Source organism: Octopus bimaculoides, chromosome 24 (assembly GCF_046866305.1).
Source record: "Octopus bimaculoides isolate indiv1 chromosome 24, ASM4686630v1, whole genome shotgun sequence".
Classification (NCBI taxonomy): domain Eukaryota; kingdom Metazoa; phylum Mollusca; class Cephalopoda; order Octopoda; family Octopodidae; genus Octopus; species Octopus bimaculoides.
In genome coordinates this window covers 7,070,119-7,085,925 of record NC_142951.1, presented here as the reverse complement: position 1 = coordinate 7,085,925, position 15,807 = coordinate 7,070,119, and the positions used below count along the sequence as shown (strand labels likewise).

Genomic DNA, 15,807 nt, shown 5'->3' with positions numbered 1-15,807 from the left:
ATAGAATAATAAGAAAAAGGAAAACCTTTGTTGCAGCATACCTAATTAGTGCCCCATACGAACAAAATATAACAGATCAAAATGGAGGACAGATTTTTGAAGGCCAAATTCCTTTATCATGGGAATACAAAATACATAAATAATTCATCGAAATATTAGATTTCCAGTGCTTGGAACTTAATATTTCGACAAATTTTTTATGTGTTTTTGTATTCCCATAATAAAGGAATTTGACCATCTTCATTTTGATCTATGTTTTTATATATATATATAATATATATATATATCGTCGTTTAACGTCTGCTTTCCATGCTAGCATGGGTTAGACGATTTGACTGAGGACTGGTGAAACCAGATGGCTACAGCAGGCTCCAATCTGATTTGGTAGAGTTTCTACAGCTGGATGCCCTTCCTAATGCCAACCACTCCAAGAGTGTAGTGGGTGCTTTTACATGCCACCGGCACAAAGGCCAGTCAGGCGGTACTGGCAACGGACACGCTTGAAATGGTGTATTTTACGTGCCACCCACACAAGAGCCAGTCCAGGGGCACTGGCAATGATCTCGCTCAAAAGTCCTTACACATGCCACGGGCACAAGTACCAAAAAGGCGACGCTGGGCACAGGTGCCATCTCGATTTCGCTTTCACTTGCCCCAATAAGTCTTTGCAAGTATGTATGTGTATGTGGGGGGATATAAACAGCTGAAGGAGAATATATATATATATATATTCCTTGATACAATTATTCAACACGGAGGAGGGGGTAAGTTTTTCTATTTAATTAATGAAAATCAAAGGAAAATAATTTTAAAAAAACGTCCTGTTTTTAAAACAAAAAACAATTTTTTTTTTTGGTCTTTATAGGCTTCAGGAAGAGAAACAAATCCTCAGTTTTTTTCTTTGCTTTCTGATTATGACAGTGATAATGATGATGATGATGACAATGATGATGGTGATGATGATAAAAGAATTAAATAATACAAAAGATTATAACAGACTCCCTGTTACTTTTTTTCTTTTTTTTTACCTGGAAGAACGATGATCACCTAAGAAACGATGGCAGTGGAAGTTAATAACATCTACATGCATATTATTTATTCCGGTGCTTTACCTTCTGTGTTCAATTTCTGCTGAGGTTGGTCACGTTCGTTTTTTTGTCGACTCTGGAGATCGATAAAACCAAGTTCCTCCCAAGAATCGAGCTTGATCTATGCAATCAACAAACACCCTCTTCTTCAAATTCCTGGTCTCATGCCTGAATAAGAAAAAAATCATCATCACCATCATCATCATCATCATCATCACCATCATCATCATCACCATCATCATCATCACCATCATCATCATCATCAATGTGGTGTGCTGGCAGAATCCTTAGTAAGTTGGATGAAATACTTAGCAGTATTTTGCCCATCACTACATTCTGAATTCAAGTTCCACTGAGGTCGACTGTGCCTTTCATACTTTCGGGGTCGATAAATTGAGTACCAGTTGTGTACTGGGGTTGATCTAATTGACTGCCCCCCCGCCCCCGCAACACCAAAATTTCAGGCCTATTGTAGAAAGGATTATTATTATTATTATTGATGCGGTGAGCTGGCAGAATCCATAGCGCACTGGACGAAATGCTTAGCAGTATTTTGCCTGTCACTACGTTCTGAGTTCAAATTCTGCCAAGGTCGACCTTATATGCACACACAGGGCTAGGGCAACCAAATGCTCAATTAATTGTCCTCATGCTTTAATTAACATCTGAAGGTTAACACTCCTCTCTACATTTATTTATTTGAGGTTGAGGCTGCACACCATAAAGTACCTAACTATCTAACAGGGGCTGCCCCCAACACACACTACCATAACAATGTAAGGGCCAACCTCGATGAGATTTTGCCAAACAAGTGGATTGGATGTTCTGTATTCATTAGACATCATATCACTTAGTTTATTTTTCGTGCAGCGGATACTTAAAAGATAAAGTTTATGGTACAAAAGAGACAACAGTTGACTAACTGAAAGCAGCTATTGAACAAGAATGGACACAAATAGCAAATGAAATGTTTCTTGATATTTGCAATTGCTTTACTTCACATTATCAACAGTGTCTGGACCAGAACAGTCATCAGTTTGCAGATAGGTGTTCATAAAAATATTAAATGCTGTCTGTAGATTCTATTGAATTTTGAAAGCAAAATATGCTTTGATAAACATTGACTTTATAATCAATTAATGTGTGTCTGTGTGTGTATATTATATATATATATGTATATATAGTTGATAAAAAAAATGGAGAAAAAGACAAGAAAAAGAACAACACAAGGACGTGGGCAAAGCATTAATAAGACACTCAGAGGAGAGAAAGGGTGTTTTGCGTTTTGAGTACAAATAGGAGACAGGAAAGTCTAAAAGAAAAGGAAGATGGAAGAAATAAATCGCCAACAATCCACATGTAGTTACATTTTAAAATATTTATATGTAGTGGATCTTGCATGCCTGAAGTGGATTCGATCCACCATGGCCATATTTAAATTAACACTGCAACAGAACTTTTACCACGGTGGAACAATGTTTTTTTTCTGTTACAGCAGTCTTACATTTCCCAGATGCCTTTAGCTAGGCCGAAATAGAACCTTCTTGGTCAGAGGGAGAAATGAAGTTTACTGTCAGCAACTGTGAGACAACGTCCCACAACCCTACAACTCTCACTAGTTCTAATTCTATTCTCTTACATCATTCTATCTCTCTCTGTAATTACTACTAAACAATGAAGAGAACACAAACACAAACTTTACTTCGCATGCTTTGGGATCTATCATAACCTGCCCGCCGAGGCAAGGTATTGTAATGTAACGGTAAATAAATATTTCCTTAAAACTTCATGTATTGTTCATCTTTCGCATCCTACAACATGTCGTTATAACAACAATTTTTTATCGTCACATCTGCTGACTCCGACATTTCATAATATTGTGTACCTAACAAATCTTACCAGTTACAATTGGTAAATACACTAATTAAAATCTAACTGTTACAAATTGGTGACCCTTGACTTCACCTAAAAACTTTTATTGTTACAAACTGGCGATCATGACGTTGCACCATAACACACATCGCTACATCAATTAAAACCTTTTATCGGTACAACTGGAGTCGCAATGGCCCAGTGGTTAGGGCAGCGGACTCGCGGTTTCGATTCCCAGACCGGGTGTTGTGTTCTACGAGGCTCCGGCAGGGGATGGTGGCGAACCCTGCTGTACTCTTTCACCACAACTTTCTCTCACTCTTACTTCCTGCTTATGGTGTGCCTGTAATTCAAAGGGTCAGCCTTGTCACACTGTCACACTGAATATCCCCGAGAAGTATGTTAAGGGTACACGTGTCTGTGGAGTGCTCAGCCACTTGCACGTTAATTTCACGAGCAGGCCGTTCCGTTACATATCTTTTTTTTTGAATGTTCTATATTATTATTCACATTTTGCATGTATATATATATATATATATATATTTCTCTTTCACTTTGAAAACGTATTGTTGCATATACACACGCATGCACCTTTCTTCAGCGCCTGGTCTTGCGCACGCATGGTTCATGCACACAAAATGCTAACTCTGCCACATTCATGCACCACTTGCCTTGCTCGCTTGTTTTCTTCCATACTCACTGCGCCCTTGTGGACACAACTCGTCTCTGTAAGACCCTGGGCTGGTCACGCAAACATAGAGAAAGTTGAGGATGATGATGGTGGTGGTGGTGATGACGATGGTGGTGGTGATGATGATGATGATGATGATAGTGTTGGTGGTGGTGGTGATGATGAGGATGGTGGTGGTGGTGAGGATGGTGGTGATGGTAATGGTGATGATGATGATAGTGGTGGTGGTGATGATGATGATAGTGGTGGTGGTGGTGAGGATGGTGGTGGTGGTGGTGGTGGTGATGACGATAACAATGACGACGACGACGATGGTGATGAAAGTTGAGCTTTGCAAGAATTGAACTGAGAAACAAATGTACAAAGCAATAAATAAACAATACCAGACACACACACAAAGAGTAATAAGAAAGCAAACAAAAGCCTAACGAAGTAGTCCTTTTGTCAGTTGTTAATCATTTGTTTTATGGTGGGAGGGAACTAAAAGCAGGATTTGTTTTCTTTACAAATACTTTGATGTGTGTCTTTCTTTCTTTTTTTGTTTCTTTCCATCATCAGAATGGGATAAAAATAATTATGCAAAAAAAAAAAATTATTGTATTTGTTGTCAGGAAAGATGAGAGAGACTGAGAAAATACTGCAAAGAATTGAAATAATAAAATACATACATGTATGGCTATATAGGCGCAGCAGTGGCTGTGTAGTAAGTAGCTCGCTTACCAACCACATGGTTCTGGGTTCAGTCCCACTACATGACACCTTGGGCAAGTGTCTTCTACTATAGCCTCGGGCTGACCAAAGCCTTGTGAGTGGATTTGGTAGACAGAAACTGAAAGAAGCCTGTCGTATATATATATATATATATATATATAAACTCCAAGTAACAGTCTTTTGTTATATTTCTGCTGCTTTTAAATAAAGCATATTATTACTCTATCTCTGGTATTTGAGTACTCTTTTTTTTTTTTTCACCTTGTTGCACATTTTATGTACTTACTCCGGTATATATATATATATATATATATATATATATATGTATGTGTGTGTGTGTGTGTGTATATGTTTGTGTCTCTGTGTTTGTCCCCCCAACATCGCTTGACAACCGATGGTGGTGTGTTTACGTCCCCGTAACTTAGCAGTTCAGCAAAAAAGAGACCGATAGAATAAGTACTAGGCTTACAAAGAATAAGTCCTGGGGTCGATTTGCTCGACTAAAGGCGGTGCTCCAGCATGGCCGCAGTCAAATGACCGGAACAAGTAAAGAATAAAAGAGTGTGTGTGTGTGATTTTTTGGGACTAATGGGTATATGTCAATTAGTGTGTTGAGTAAAGCACATCCACAGTTTAGGCTACCTGGTGTTATCCGCAGTTAGGATACATTTCCCCTGGATCTACCTCAGGAATTCTGCAGTGTTCATTGAGTTAATAATCAAGGAAGGAAACTAGCCTGTTATCACCAAAATACAGTGGGCATGAACAACATGCCTGGTAGAACCCAGTATATCTAAAGGGACATCCCCTTTTTTATGCATGTACCTGATATGACACAAACTGCACAGATTGATGCAACACAATTAGATATGCACAATATCCTACCCATAATGGACATTTGCAGGATGGGTTGAAATAATTATCAAACTAATAAAAAGACTCGTTAAATCTGTTTTCCGTTTCCTCCATCGATTATTATATATAATTATGCATGTATATGCTGGTACGTATATATTTGTTTGTGCATGTGCTTGTATATGTGTGTATATATATATATATATATATATATATCATCATCATCATTGTTTAATGTCTGCCTTCCATGCTGGCGGTGAGATGGTTTCACAAGAGCCAGCCGAACAGAAGCATGCATCAGACTTCTGTAACTGTTTTAGCAGGATTTTTACAGCTAGATGCCCTTCCTAACACCAACCACTCAGCAGAGTGGACTTAGTGCTTTTTATGTGGCACAAGCACAGGCAAGGTTAGTTTTGGCATGGATTTTACAGCTGGATGCCCTTCCAAATGCCAACTACTTTACAGTGTGAACTGGATGCTTTTTAAGTGGCACCAACACTGGCAGGGTCACCAAGTAATGTGCAAAACAAGGAATTTTGAGAGATGAGGGGGTATTGGAGGAGGGGGATCTTGTGTCAGATGGTGAAAGGTTAGAATGTGACAGAGAGGCAGAAACAGGTGCCTTGTTGTAGAGGAGGTACATGGTTATCCAGAGAGAGAGAGAGAGTATGAGAGTGAGTGAGAGAGTATGAGAGTGAGTGAGAGAGAGTATGAGAGAGAGAGAGAGAGAGAGAGAGGAGGGATCAAAAACGAGGACAGGCGCAGGTGTGCTGCTGAGTTTGTTGTATACAGTGCTCAGGTGTACAACAAATGAACTGCACTCTATGCACTGAAGTGTGTAATTTAATTGAGTCACGCAGCAGTATGGCCTTCATGTCTAAATTTACGCCAGACTTGTCACCCGACTACCCACCCCTTGCAACAAACCATCCTGTCGGATGTACTCTTAACACAAACACAACATCATTAACAAGGCAGCAGGCAGCCTGCCTAAAGGTGGTTGCTTGGTCTGTGAGAAATATCAGTTAAATTATCCTCAAATTGCACCCTACTGTCTTAAGAATGAAAGGGGAGACATCGGATACTGTGGCCCTTAGTCACTAAGTCTGACAAAAGAAAAAACAAAAAAAAACGAAAAATGGGATAATCTCTGCTCTGGCTGAGCAGGTTGTGGCTAAACAGTAACAACAACAATAACAAGAAGAAGAAGAACAACAACAACACCCTTTATTATTGTAGAACAAATAAGAGAATAGGCTATAAATAAAATCACTCGGTTGGATGTCATCTTTTATTATTGACGAGGTGCAGCCAATTTCATAGTATTGATCTTCCAATTAACATCATTGATTCACGTTGACATACAAGTACACAGCTATGCCAACTCTGATAGGTCTTTTTAATATATCATTATCATTATTATTGTTATTATTATTATTATTATTATTATTATTATTATTATTATTATTATTATTATTATTATCGAGTGAGAGAGCAGTGCATGCCATCAAAGTGACACTGGGGTAAAACATAAGAAGCCCAGTATACCCCTCTAGACTACCCATCTGATACAGGTACACCAGGCACATGCATCACAACCATATGTATGCGAAATGGTGATCTCATATCAAGATAAACAGCGCATGACCTCGCAGGTGGGGCCCAGTTAGAATTTTCTTCAGGTCGAGTAGCCCATTCCGCTCAAAAGGTCCCTGAATAATACTTGTTTAAAGACGATGAACGAAACACCTGTGTTTCCTGAGGTGAATTATTCAAATCGCTAAGAATTCCTCTCAACATATGGCTGTGATATTCCCCAACTACTTCTGCTCCTGATCAGAGAAGCACATATTGTCAGCTACTAAAAGACATCTCAACTAGTTAAGGTCAAACAACTGACAAGCAAATCTGTGGTATTGCGCAGAATATTTATTGTCAAGCTGGCAGAATCATTAGCACGCTGGATGAGATGTTTAGCGGTATTTCACCCGTCGCTATGTTCCGAGTTCAAATTCTGCTAAGGTCGACTTTGCCTTTCATTCTTTCGGGGGTCGATAAATTAAGTACGAGTGAAATACTGGGGTCGATGCGATTGACTAGTCCCCTCCCCACAAATTTCAGGCCTTGGAGCTGGCAGAATCATTAGCACGCTGGATGAGATGTTTAGCGGTATTTCACCTGTCGCTATGTTCCGAGTTCAAATTCTGCCGAAGTCGGCTTTGCCTTTCATTCTTTCAGGGGTCGATAAATTAAGTACCAGTGAAATACTGGGGATGATGTAATCGACCCTTCCCCAAAATTTCAGGTCTTGTGCCTTTAGAAGAATGGATTATTATTATCATTATTATTTCTGAATTATTATTGGGGTGTTGAGTTGGCAGAATTGTTGACATGTGGGGCAAAATGCTTTGCAGCATTTCGTCTGTTCCAAGTTCAAATTCCTCCTTGATTTCTAGATAGAAGCAGATAGAAAATAACACTTACTGACCAAAGACAACAAGCAAATTCGAGGTTTGAGCAGAATATTTGCTATAAGGATATTTCTGCTTCAGCAACTCAGTGCTGAATCTGTTTGATGTGTAATGGAAATGAGGTCTGTTTCAAAACATTGATGTCCAGGTCACAAAAGCAAAGCTTAAAGGGGACAGTAGTAATTTCTTTTGATTTCTAGATAGAAGCAAATTTGAAATAACACTGACCAGGCAAAAAAAAAAAAAATTAAAATTTTGTGACGACGACGACAATGATGATGATGATGATGATGGTGGTGATGAAGTTGGTGATGATGATGTGAACCATGATGATGATGATGATGATGATGATGTGGGTGTCCAATCAGGATCTCATTTTCGAAGCTGACACTGGAGCTCAGCATTATAGCCCTGCAGATTCACTGGAACCTGTCAAACTGTTCAACCCATGCCAGCATGGAAGATGCCTTAAATGGTGATGATGACGATTGTAATGATGATGATGATGATGATGATGATGTCGACAATGATGATGACGATAATAATGAGAATGATAATGATGATGATGATAACAACAACAACAACGATAATGATGACAACGACGGTGATGATGATGATGAGGAGGAGGAGGAGGAGGAGGAGGGAGGGAGGGAGAGGAGGAAAAAACAATAGTTAAGTTAGTGTTAGCATATTTAATATAGTAAGCATTAGAAAGCTAATTAGAAATAATTATAGGGCGAGGAAATGATTGATATTGTTTTTTTTTTAACTATTTCAGTTAGTACAAGGAACAACCTCCACTAATTAGAAATAATAATTATATAACATTGTTAATTATCAGGTTTTAAAAAAATGACAACAAAAAAAAAAATAATAATAATGTTTTTTTAGATATCTTACCTCTCCTAAAGAACACAGATACCGGAAATGGTTGTTTTCAAACAATTGTCTTCACATCAATAATGGCATTTATACCATGGCCAGTCTGGCCGGAATTAATCGTGTTGTCTGTTCTTGCTGGTGATGATGTGTAGGATGGTGACTGAGGTGCCGTTGCAAATGGTGATGAAGGTGAGGATGTAACAGCAGATTTGGCAATATCCTGCCTCTCTGCTATAACCTCGGTAAGGAATTTCTTCAGAGACCTTGGTGAACCATCATCAATGTTAAACATGGATTTTTGTGGTAAAACCTTCTCTGGACCTTCTACAGTCCGAACGCTTGCCATTATAGGCTTTTCGACTTTCTCAGCCGATCTTTTCCTCGCTAACAGTTCTTTCTCCAATTTCCGTATAAAAAGCGGGGACGTTCGAAGCGTGTCGACATCCATGAGTTCTTGTCGTAACCGTTCTACTTTTTCTTTATCAGATTCCTGTTCGATTTTCTTAAGAATTTTCAAACATTTCAAAGAATCTGTTGATGACGAATCGCTGATATCATCTTGATCTTTTTCATCATTTTCTTCAAGTTTTTTACTAGTTTCATACTCTGGAGATTCAGGTTTGTTGACATTTCTATCCGGAGATGTCGCTTGGAGAGCCTTAACTTTCTGTACTGGAATGGTTCGTGATGCTATCGGCGGAACATAAGCAATCAAATGAAGGTCATTTGCCGACCGAGTTCCTTGCCGAGCATTTTTCAGATTGGGCCAAAAGAGACTTCGGTTTATATCAGAAAAACCAGCCATGGTTAGATCATCCGTAGCTTTAGAGAGACTAGGTGGCATCTCTTTGGTTTCACTGCCAATGTGTGAGAAAATGGATTCGTCTGAAACACTGCGATACATTCGATTAAAACTGGACAACAATAGAGAGTCCTGGACACATTCGGAGACAGATTTGTCTTCATCACTTTGAAGGTAGGTTCCAGTTGTCGTATCAATGCTGATCTGGTCGCTCAGGTCCATGTTCTCTGTAGACGACTCCACCATGTGCTTTTCTGCTTGGTTGCGTAAACGTTTTATGATATCGTGAGAGGCCAATAGTTCATTGGTGATGAGGGACGGACGTTTCTGAATCTGAGCTTCAGGGGATGATGACTTTGACTGGGAATTCTTATTGGGTGTCTCACTGTCGGCATTTTTAAGGCAATTTGTGGAAGGACTTGCTAGATTTGTCTTCGCAGTGGATGAAGGCAGAGGAGGCGCCGGTGGTGGTGGTGGTGGTGGTGGTGGTGGTGGTGGTGGTGGTGGGGCTGCTGTTGCTGCTGCAGGTGGCGGTGGTGGTGGAGGGAAAGGTGGTGATTTGCTTTTAGATAATACAGCAAGAGGTTGGGAGATCAATGGATTCTGAGGAGGGCCCTTTTTTTTGTCTGTAGCAGCTGCAATCTTAGACAAATGTGATGGTGGAAGTGGAAGTTTCCGTAAAGAGACTGGTGTATTTTCACGCTGTGGTTTCTGTTTATCTGTGTTTTCTGACTGATAGAGGGGAGTGCTGTTCTCTGTTTGCCTTTCTTCAATGTGGTGGTCAGTGTAATTTTCATTTTTCCTCTTGACGTCAACCGACTTCTCCTTATCCTTTCCATCGATTTTCTGATTCTCTTTTGGAGGTTTTACAGAAGATTCATCAGTGAAATCAGCCCCCAGGTTTGCAATTCCTGTCAGTGTGTTATGATCTTTCTCGTCGGACTTGTTTTGACCGAGTAACGAAGTAACTGAGTTTGTCGAAGAGAGCGTGACTGATTCTGAAATCGTTACCGTGTCGTTTCCTTCCTTAGATTTTTCCTCTGAGTCATCGTCATCCTTCTCAGGCATCAGGCTATCATCCGGTTTAAATGTGACACTCTTACGCCGAGACTGAGATACTGATGGCGTCGTTAGCGTATATTTGGACTGATCTTCTTCTGGTTTTTCTTCTGGTTTATTCTTGCGACTAAACATGGGAATCATCGATGTCTTTGGGGAATTGTCTGCGGATTCAAAACGGTGAGAAAAAGAGGAATTGGGCTGCAGCGTCTTGTTCTTTAACCAGCTGAAAGACATTAAGGTTTTGGACAGCAATTTGAACTTGCTGACTGGTTTAGCAGTGCTTCCATAAGCAGAACTGGAAGACACTGCTTGGAGGAAGGATTCGGAGCGCATGTACAAGGGTTTGGTTTTGTATAAAGTCGTTGACTGGAGACCTTTTGAATGTGCCTCCTCACTGATGATGCTAGAGTTTTCCGAAATAGGTTCGAAATAAGGTTTTGTTCTATGGAAATCAAAACTCACACCAGATGGGGCTGTGGGAAGACACTGAGATTTTGATGTCCATATCTCACCCTGTGTCGTGGTTGATTGCTGTACGGGCTCCGCTCCTGAGAAAGTTATTGTTGGTGGTTCTGGGACATCTTTATCATCACCTTGATTAATTTTATCATTGCTACTGCTCATTACTGCATTTGCTTCATCGCTCTTAGCGGCGGCTACATTAGTAGCAATTGGTGCTCTGCTAACTGCCTTTTCACATCCTTTCGGTGGCGTGGGTGGAGGTGGTGACAGTGGATGTGGTGGTGGTGAGGGTGATCGATCAAGGACTTCTGCAATGTCATCTTCATCGAACAGTTCCGACGTCTGAGCACTGCTAGATTCTGAATTGACGGGCGATGAAGGTTTTGAACTGTTCAATTCACTGTCTGCAGATTTCATGGCACCATGAACATTATTATTGTTTGTGTTGTAATTCTTAGTATTTTCATCATGAACAACAACAGAGACAGAAGCTGAAGGAGGGCTTTGTCGCTTCTCTTTTGGGGATTCAACAGGAGATGAGATCGAGGCTGCTCTCTGCCGCTGTTTCTCAGCAATGACAGGCAACAGAGATGATGACGCAGTACGTTCCAGGTTTAAATTTATATTTGCCTCGGACTGGGAATATTTCCGACGTGGGGTTGAAACACTGAGCAGATGCCGAGTAGGGGTTGTGGAGTAGATGTGCACGTCGGCTTGCACGCGGGTTTTCATGTCTTGACCTGAGGACAGAGTGACCTCTTTCTCTGTTGGCATCGCTGACCCATTCTTGTTTTGTGGTTTCCCTGGATGAGATTGGTCATTCTTTGATGCTAGATGCTCCTGTAATTTTAAATTTTGCTCCTGGATGTGGGCTTTTAGACGATATGATTGCAACTTGCAGGTTGATTCTGCAGAGAGAAAAAGATAAATAATAATAATAATAATTAGACTGCAGCCATAATAATAATAATAATTATTATTGTTATCATCATCATCATCAGGTGTAAAGTACTGTCTTTCTGAGGTTTTTGTTGTGACTTGACAAACAGTACAAACCCTCAGCAGACACAATATCTTCAATCAACAACTTAACGATATTGGATACTGTGTGATGTCAATAATAGTAGTAGTAGTAGTGAGAAGGAGGGGGAGGAGGAGGAGGAGGAGAAGAAGAAAACAGCATCAACGATAACAAAATATGCCGTACTTGAAAAGACCCAGCAAGCCAAGTGAGATTGTAATTGTGGCTGATGCCAGTGCCGCATAACTGGCCCATTTAAAAGCAACCTTCAATCATTGGACAATATGCCATGCTTGTGAAGACCTGTTGAACCGAGTGAAATCATAGTTGCGGTTGATGCCAGTGCCGCCTGACTGGCACCCGTGCTGGTGGAATGTAAAAAGCACCATTTGAGCATGGTCGATGCCAGTGCCGCCTGACTGGCTCCCATGCCAGTGGCATGTAAAAGCACCCGCTACACTCTTAGAGTGGTTGGCGTTAGGAAGGGCATCCAGCAGTAGAAACCCTGCCAAATCAGACTGGCGCCTGGTGCAGCCTCCTGGCTTGCCAGTTCTCAGTCAAACTGTCCCACCCACACCAGTATGGAAAGCGGACATTAAACAACAATGATGATAATGATGATGATGATAAAATGAAAAAGATAAACAACTATAAAAGGAAGGAAGTTGAAGCTGAATTTTCTAAAAAAAAAAAGAATTGATTTGTAAAGCTGAATACCATTTTGTGTCTGAAACGAATTTAAAATTCTTGTTTTTTACCTTTTTCACAGACAGATCTGTCACAGAGGAACATATAACGACAAATATGTCCGAAAGCATGTCTGTAGCGAGCTCCAAGCAAAAGTGTGAAAGGAAACAGCATACATTCCATCATCTGCAGCCACTGAACGGTCAACATTAAGACCTCTGTATGGGCATTTTGGTTGAAGAGCTGGACAAATTCTATACACTGCAAGAAGAAAAAAATAATATATAAGAAAAAGAAATAACATAAAGGGATATATATATATATATATATACATACACACACTTGAGGGATGCTGAAAAGTTCCTGACTTTGGGTAAAAGAAAATACAAGACGATTAGTTATATATATATATATATATATATATATATATATATTGCAACCTGCTGTTTATATTAATTTTGTGTATACATATTAGCAAATATATATATATATATCATCATCTGTTTTCTATGCTGGCATAGGTTGGATGGTTCGACAGGAACTGGCAAGGCCAGGAAATGCACCAGGTTCCATAGTTGGTTTTCAACATGGTTTCTGCAGCTAGATGGCCTTCTTAATGCCCAAAATTTTGCAGAGTGCACTGGGTGCTTTTTATGTGGCACCACCACCACCACCACCAGTGGTTTTTATATGGCAATAGCTCCAATATATATATATATATATATATATATATATATATATATATATATATATAGGGTTTTCGAGCAAGATCGTTGCCAGTGCCCCTGGACTGGCTCTTGTGCGGGTGGCACATAAAAGACACCATTTCGAGCATGGCCGTTTTCGTGCAGGTGACACGTAAAAGCACCCACTACACTCTCTGAGTGGTTGGCGTTAGAAAGGGCATCCAGCTGTAGAAACTCTGCCAAATTAGATTGGAGCCTGGTGTTGCCATCTGGTTTCACCAGTCCTCAGTCAAATCGTCCAACCCATGCTAGCATGGAAAGCGGACGTTAAACAATGATGATGATGATGATGATGATATATACAGGGTGCGGTGAATAAATTGTTGTCTAAATTATGCAAAAATGAAAATAAAACTGACATCTCATTTTAAGAGATATATTTACCAAAATTACATTAAAATATCTCGAAATATTAAAGAGTAAATTTATTCAATAAAATCGCCATTGGCTTCAACCACGGCCTCCAGACAACTTCACAATCTCCTGCAACTCTTCTGGATGGACTCCTTGTTTAAGTTGGTCAATGCTGCCATAATCCTTGCCTTCAGTTCACCTTTGGTGTTACAAGGCGTTTTTTTTTTGTCTCTTGCTCAATTGTGCTCCACACATATTAATCAAGGGGGTTGCAGTCTGGGGAGTTAGGTGGCCTGATGTTAGGGGTGATGTTGTTGAAGAAATTGTCTGACAACCATGACTGGGTTCTCCTGCTTGCATGGCATGGTGCAGAGTCCCATTGCCAGACATAAGGTCTTTCAGCAGCCACACTGGCAACGGCCAGGCGGTACTGGCAACGGCCAGGCTCAAATGGTGTTTTTACATGTCACCTGCACAGGAGCCAGTCCAGCAGCACTGGCAACGCCCTCGCTCGAATGTACCACTGGCACAAGTCCCAGTAAGGCGACGCTGGTAACGATCATGCTTGAATGGTGCCTTTTACATTCTACCAGCACAGGGGCCAGTCAGCGGCCTTGGCAACGGTCATGCTCGGATGGTGCTCTTAGCGCTCCACTTGCATGGATACTAGTCATGCAGTGCTGTCATCGAATTTGACACATACACAGACATATATATATACATATATAGCTGACACATACACAGACATATATATGTATATATATATGTATGATCATGTTTGTTTGAGATGGGGTGGATTTAAACTTTATGCTGTAATAGGTTATGTAAAAATGCCAAATGTATTTATCAAAATAGGGCTAATCTCATTTTGGTCCCCTGATATAGTAATAAGTTAATATCATTAAAATATGTCAGACCCCACTCCACACCCACAACCATGCCCCTCATATAAATATATATATATATATATATATATATATATATATATATATATATATATGTATGTATGTATGTATTATATATATATATATATATATATATATATATATATATATATATATATATATATATATATATATATATATACATACATATACACATGCATCCATACATACATACATATATATATATATATATTCATATATATAATATATATATATATATATATATACACATACATACATATATATATACATACAAACATATATATATTTACATACATATATATATATATACATACATCCATACATATATACATATACATACATACATGCATACATACATACATCCATACCTACATACATACATACATACATACATATATATATATATATATATATATATATATATATATATATATACATATATATATATATATATACATACATATATATATATACATACATATATATATATATATATATATATATATGCATATCATCATCATCATCATCATCATCGTTTAACGTCCGCTTTCCATGCTAGCATGGGTTGGACGATTTGACTGAGGACTGGTGAAACCGGATGGCAACACCAGGCTCCAGTCTGATTTGGCAGAGTTTCTACAGCTGGATGCCCTTCCTAACGCCAACCACTCAGAGAGTGTAGTGGGTGCTTTTACGTGTCACCCGCACGAAAATGGCCACGCTCGAAATGGTGTCTTTTATGTGCCACCCGCACAAGCCAGTCCAGGGGCACTGGCAACGATCTCGCGAGAAAATCCTACAGGAGCCAGTCAGGCGGTACTGGCAACGGCCACGCTCAAAATGGTGCATCTCATGTGCCACCCGCACAAGAACCAGTCCAGGGGCACTGTCAACGATCTTACTTGGCTTGCCGGGTCTTCTCACGCACAGCCCATTTCCAAAGGTCTCGGTCCGTAGTCATCGCCTCGGTGAGGCCCAATGTACGAAGGTCTTGCCTCATGAGGCTCAATGTACGAAGGTCTTGCCTCATATATATATATATATACATATATATATATATATATACATATATATATATATATATACATATATATATATATATATATATATATATTATATATATATATATATATATATATATATATATATATATATATACATATATATATATATA

General features: G+C 39.5%; 1 protein-coding gene across 1 annotated transcript in view; it reads right to left on the bottom strand.

The window, feature by feature from the left end:
- Positions 1-765: 765 nt before the first annotated feature.
- LOC106875049 (uncharacterized) overlaps positions 766-15,807 on the bottom strand; it is a 45,047-nt gene continuing 30,005 nt past the window's right edge. Inside the window, exons 3-5 of the mRNA XM_089341218.1 lie at positions 12,679-12,868; positions 8,592-11,807; positions 766-1,256 (exon numbers count right to left, since the gene is read on the bottom strand). Coding sequence (XP_089197344.1) covers positions 8,629-11,807; positions 12,679-12,868 — 3,369 coding nt within the window. The 3' untranslated portion in view covers positions 766-1,256; positions 8,592-8,628. The remainder of the gene's footprint in view (positions 1,257-8,591; positions 11,808-12,678; positions 12,869-15,807) is intronic.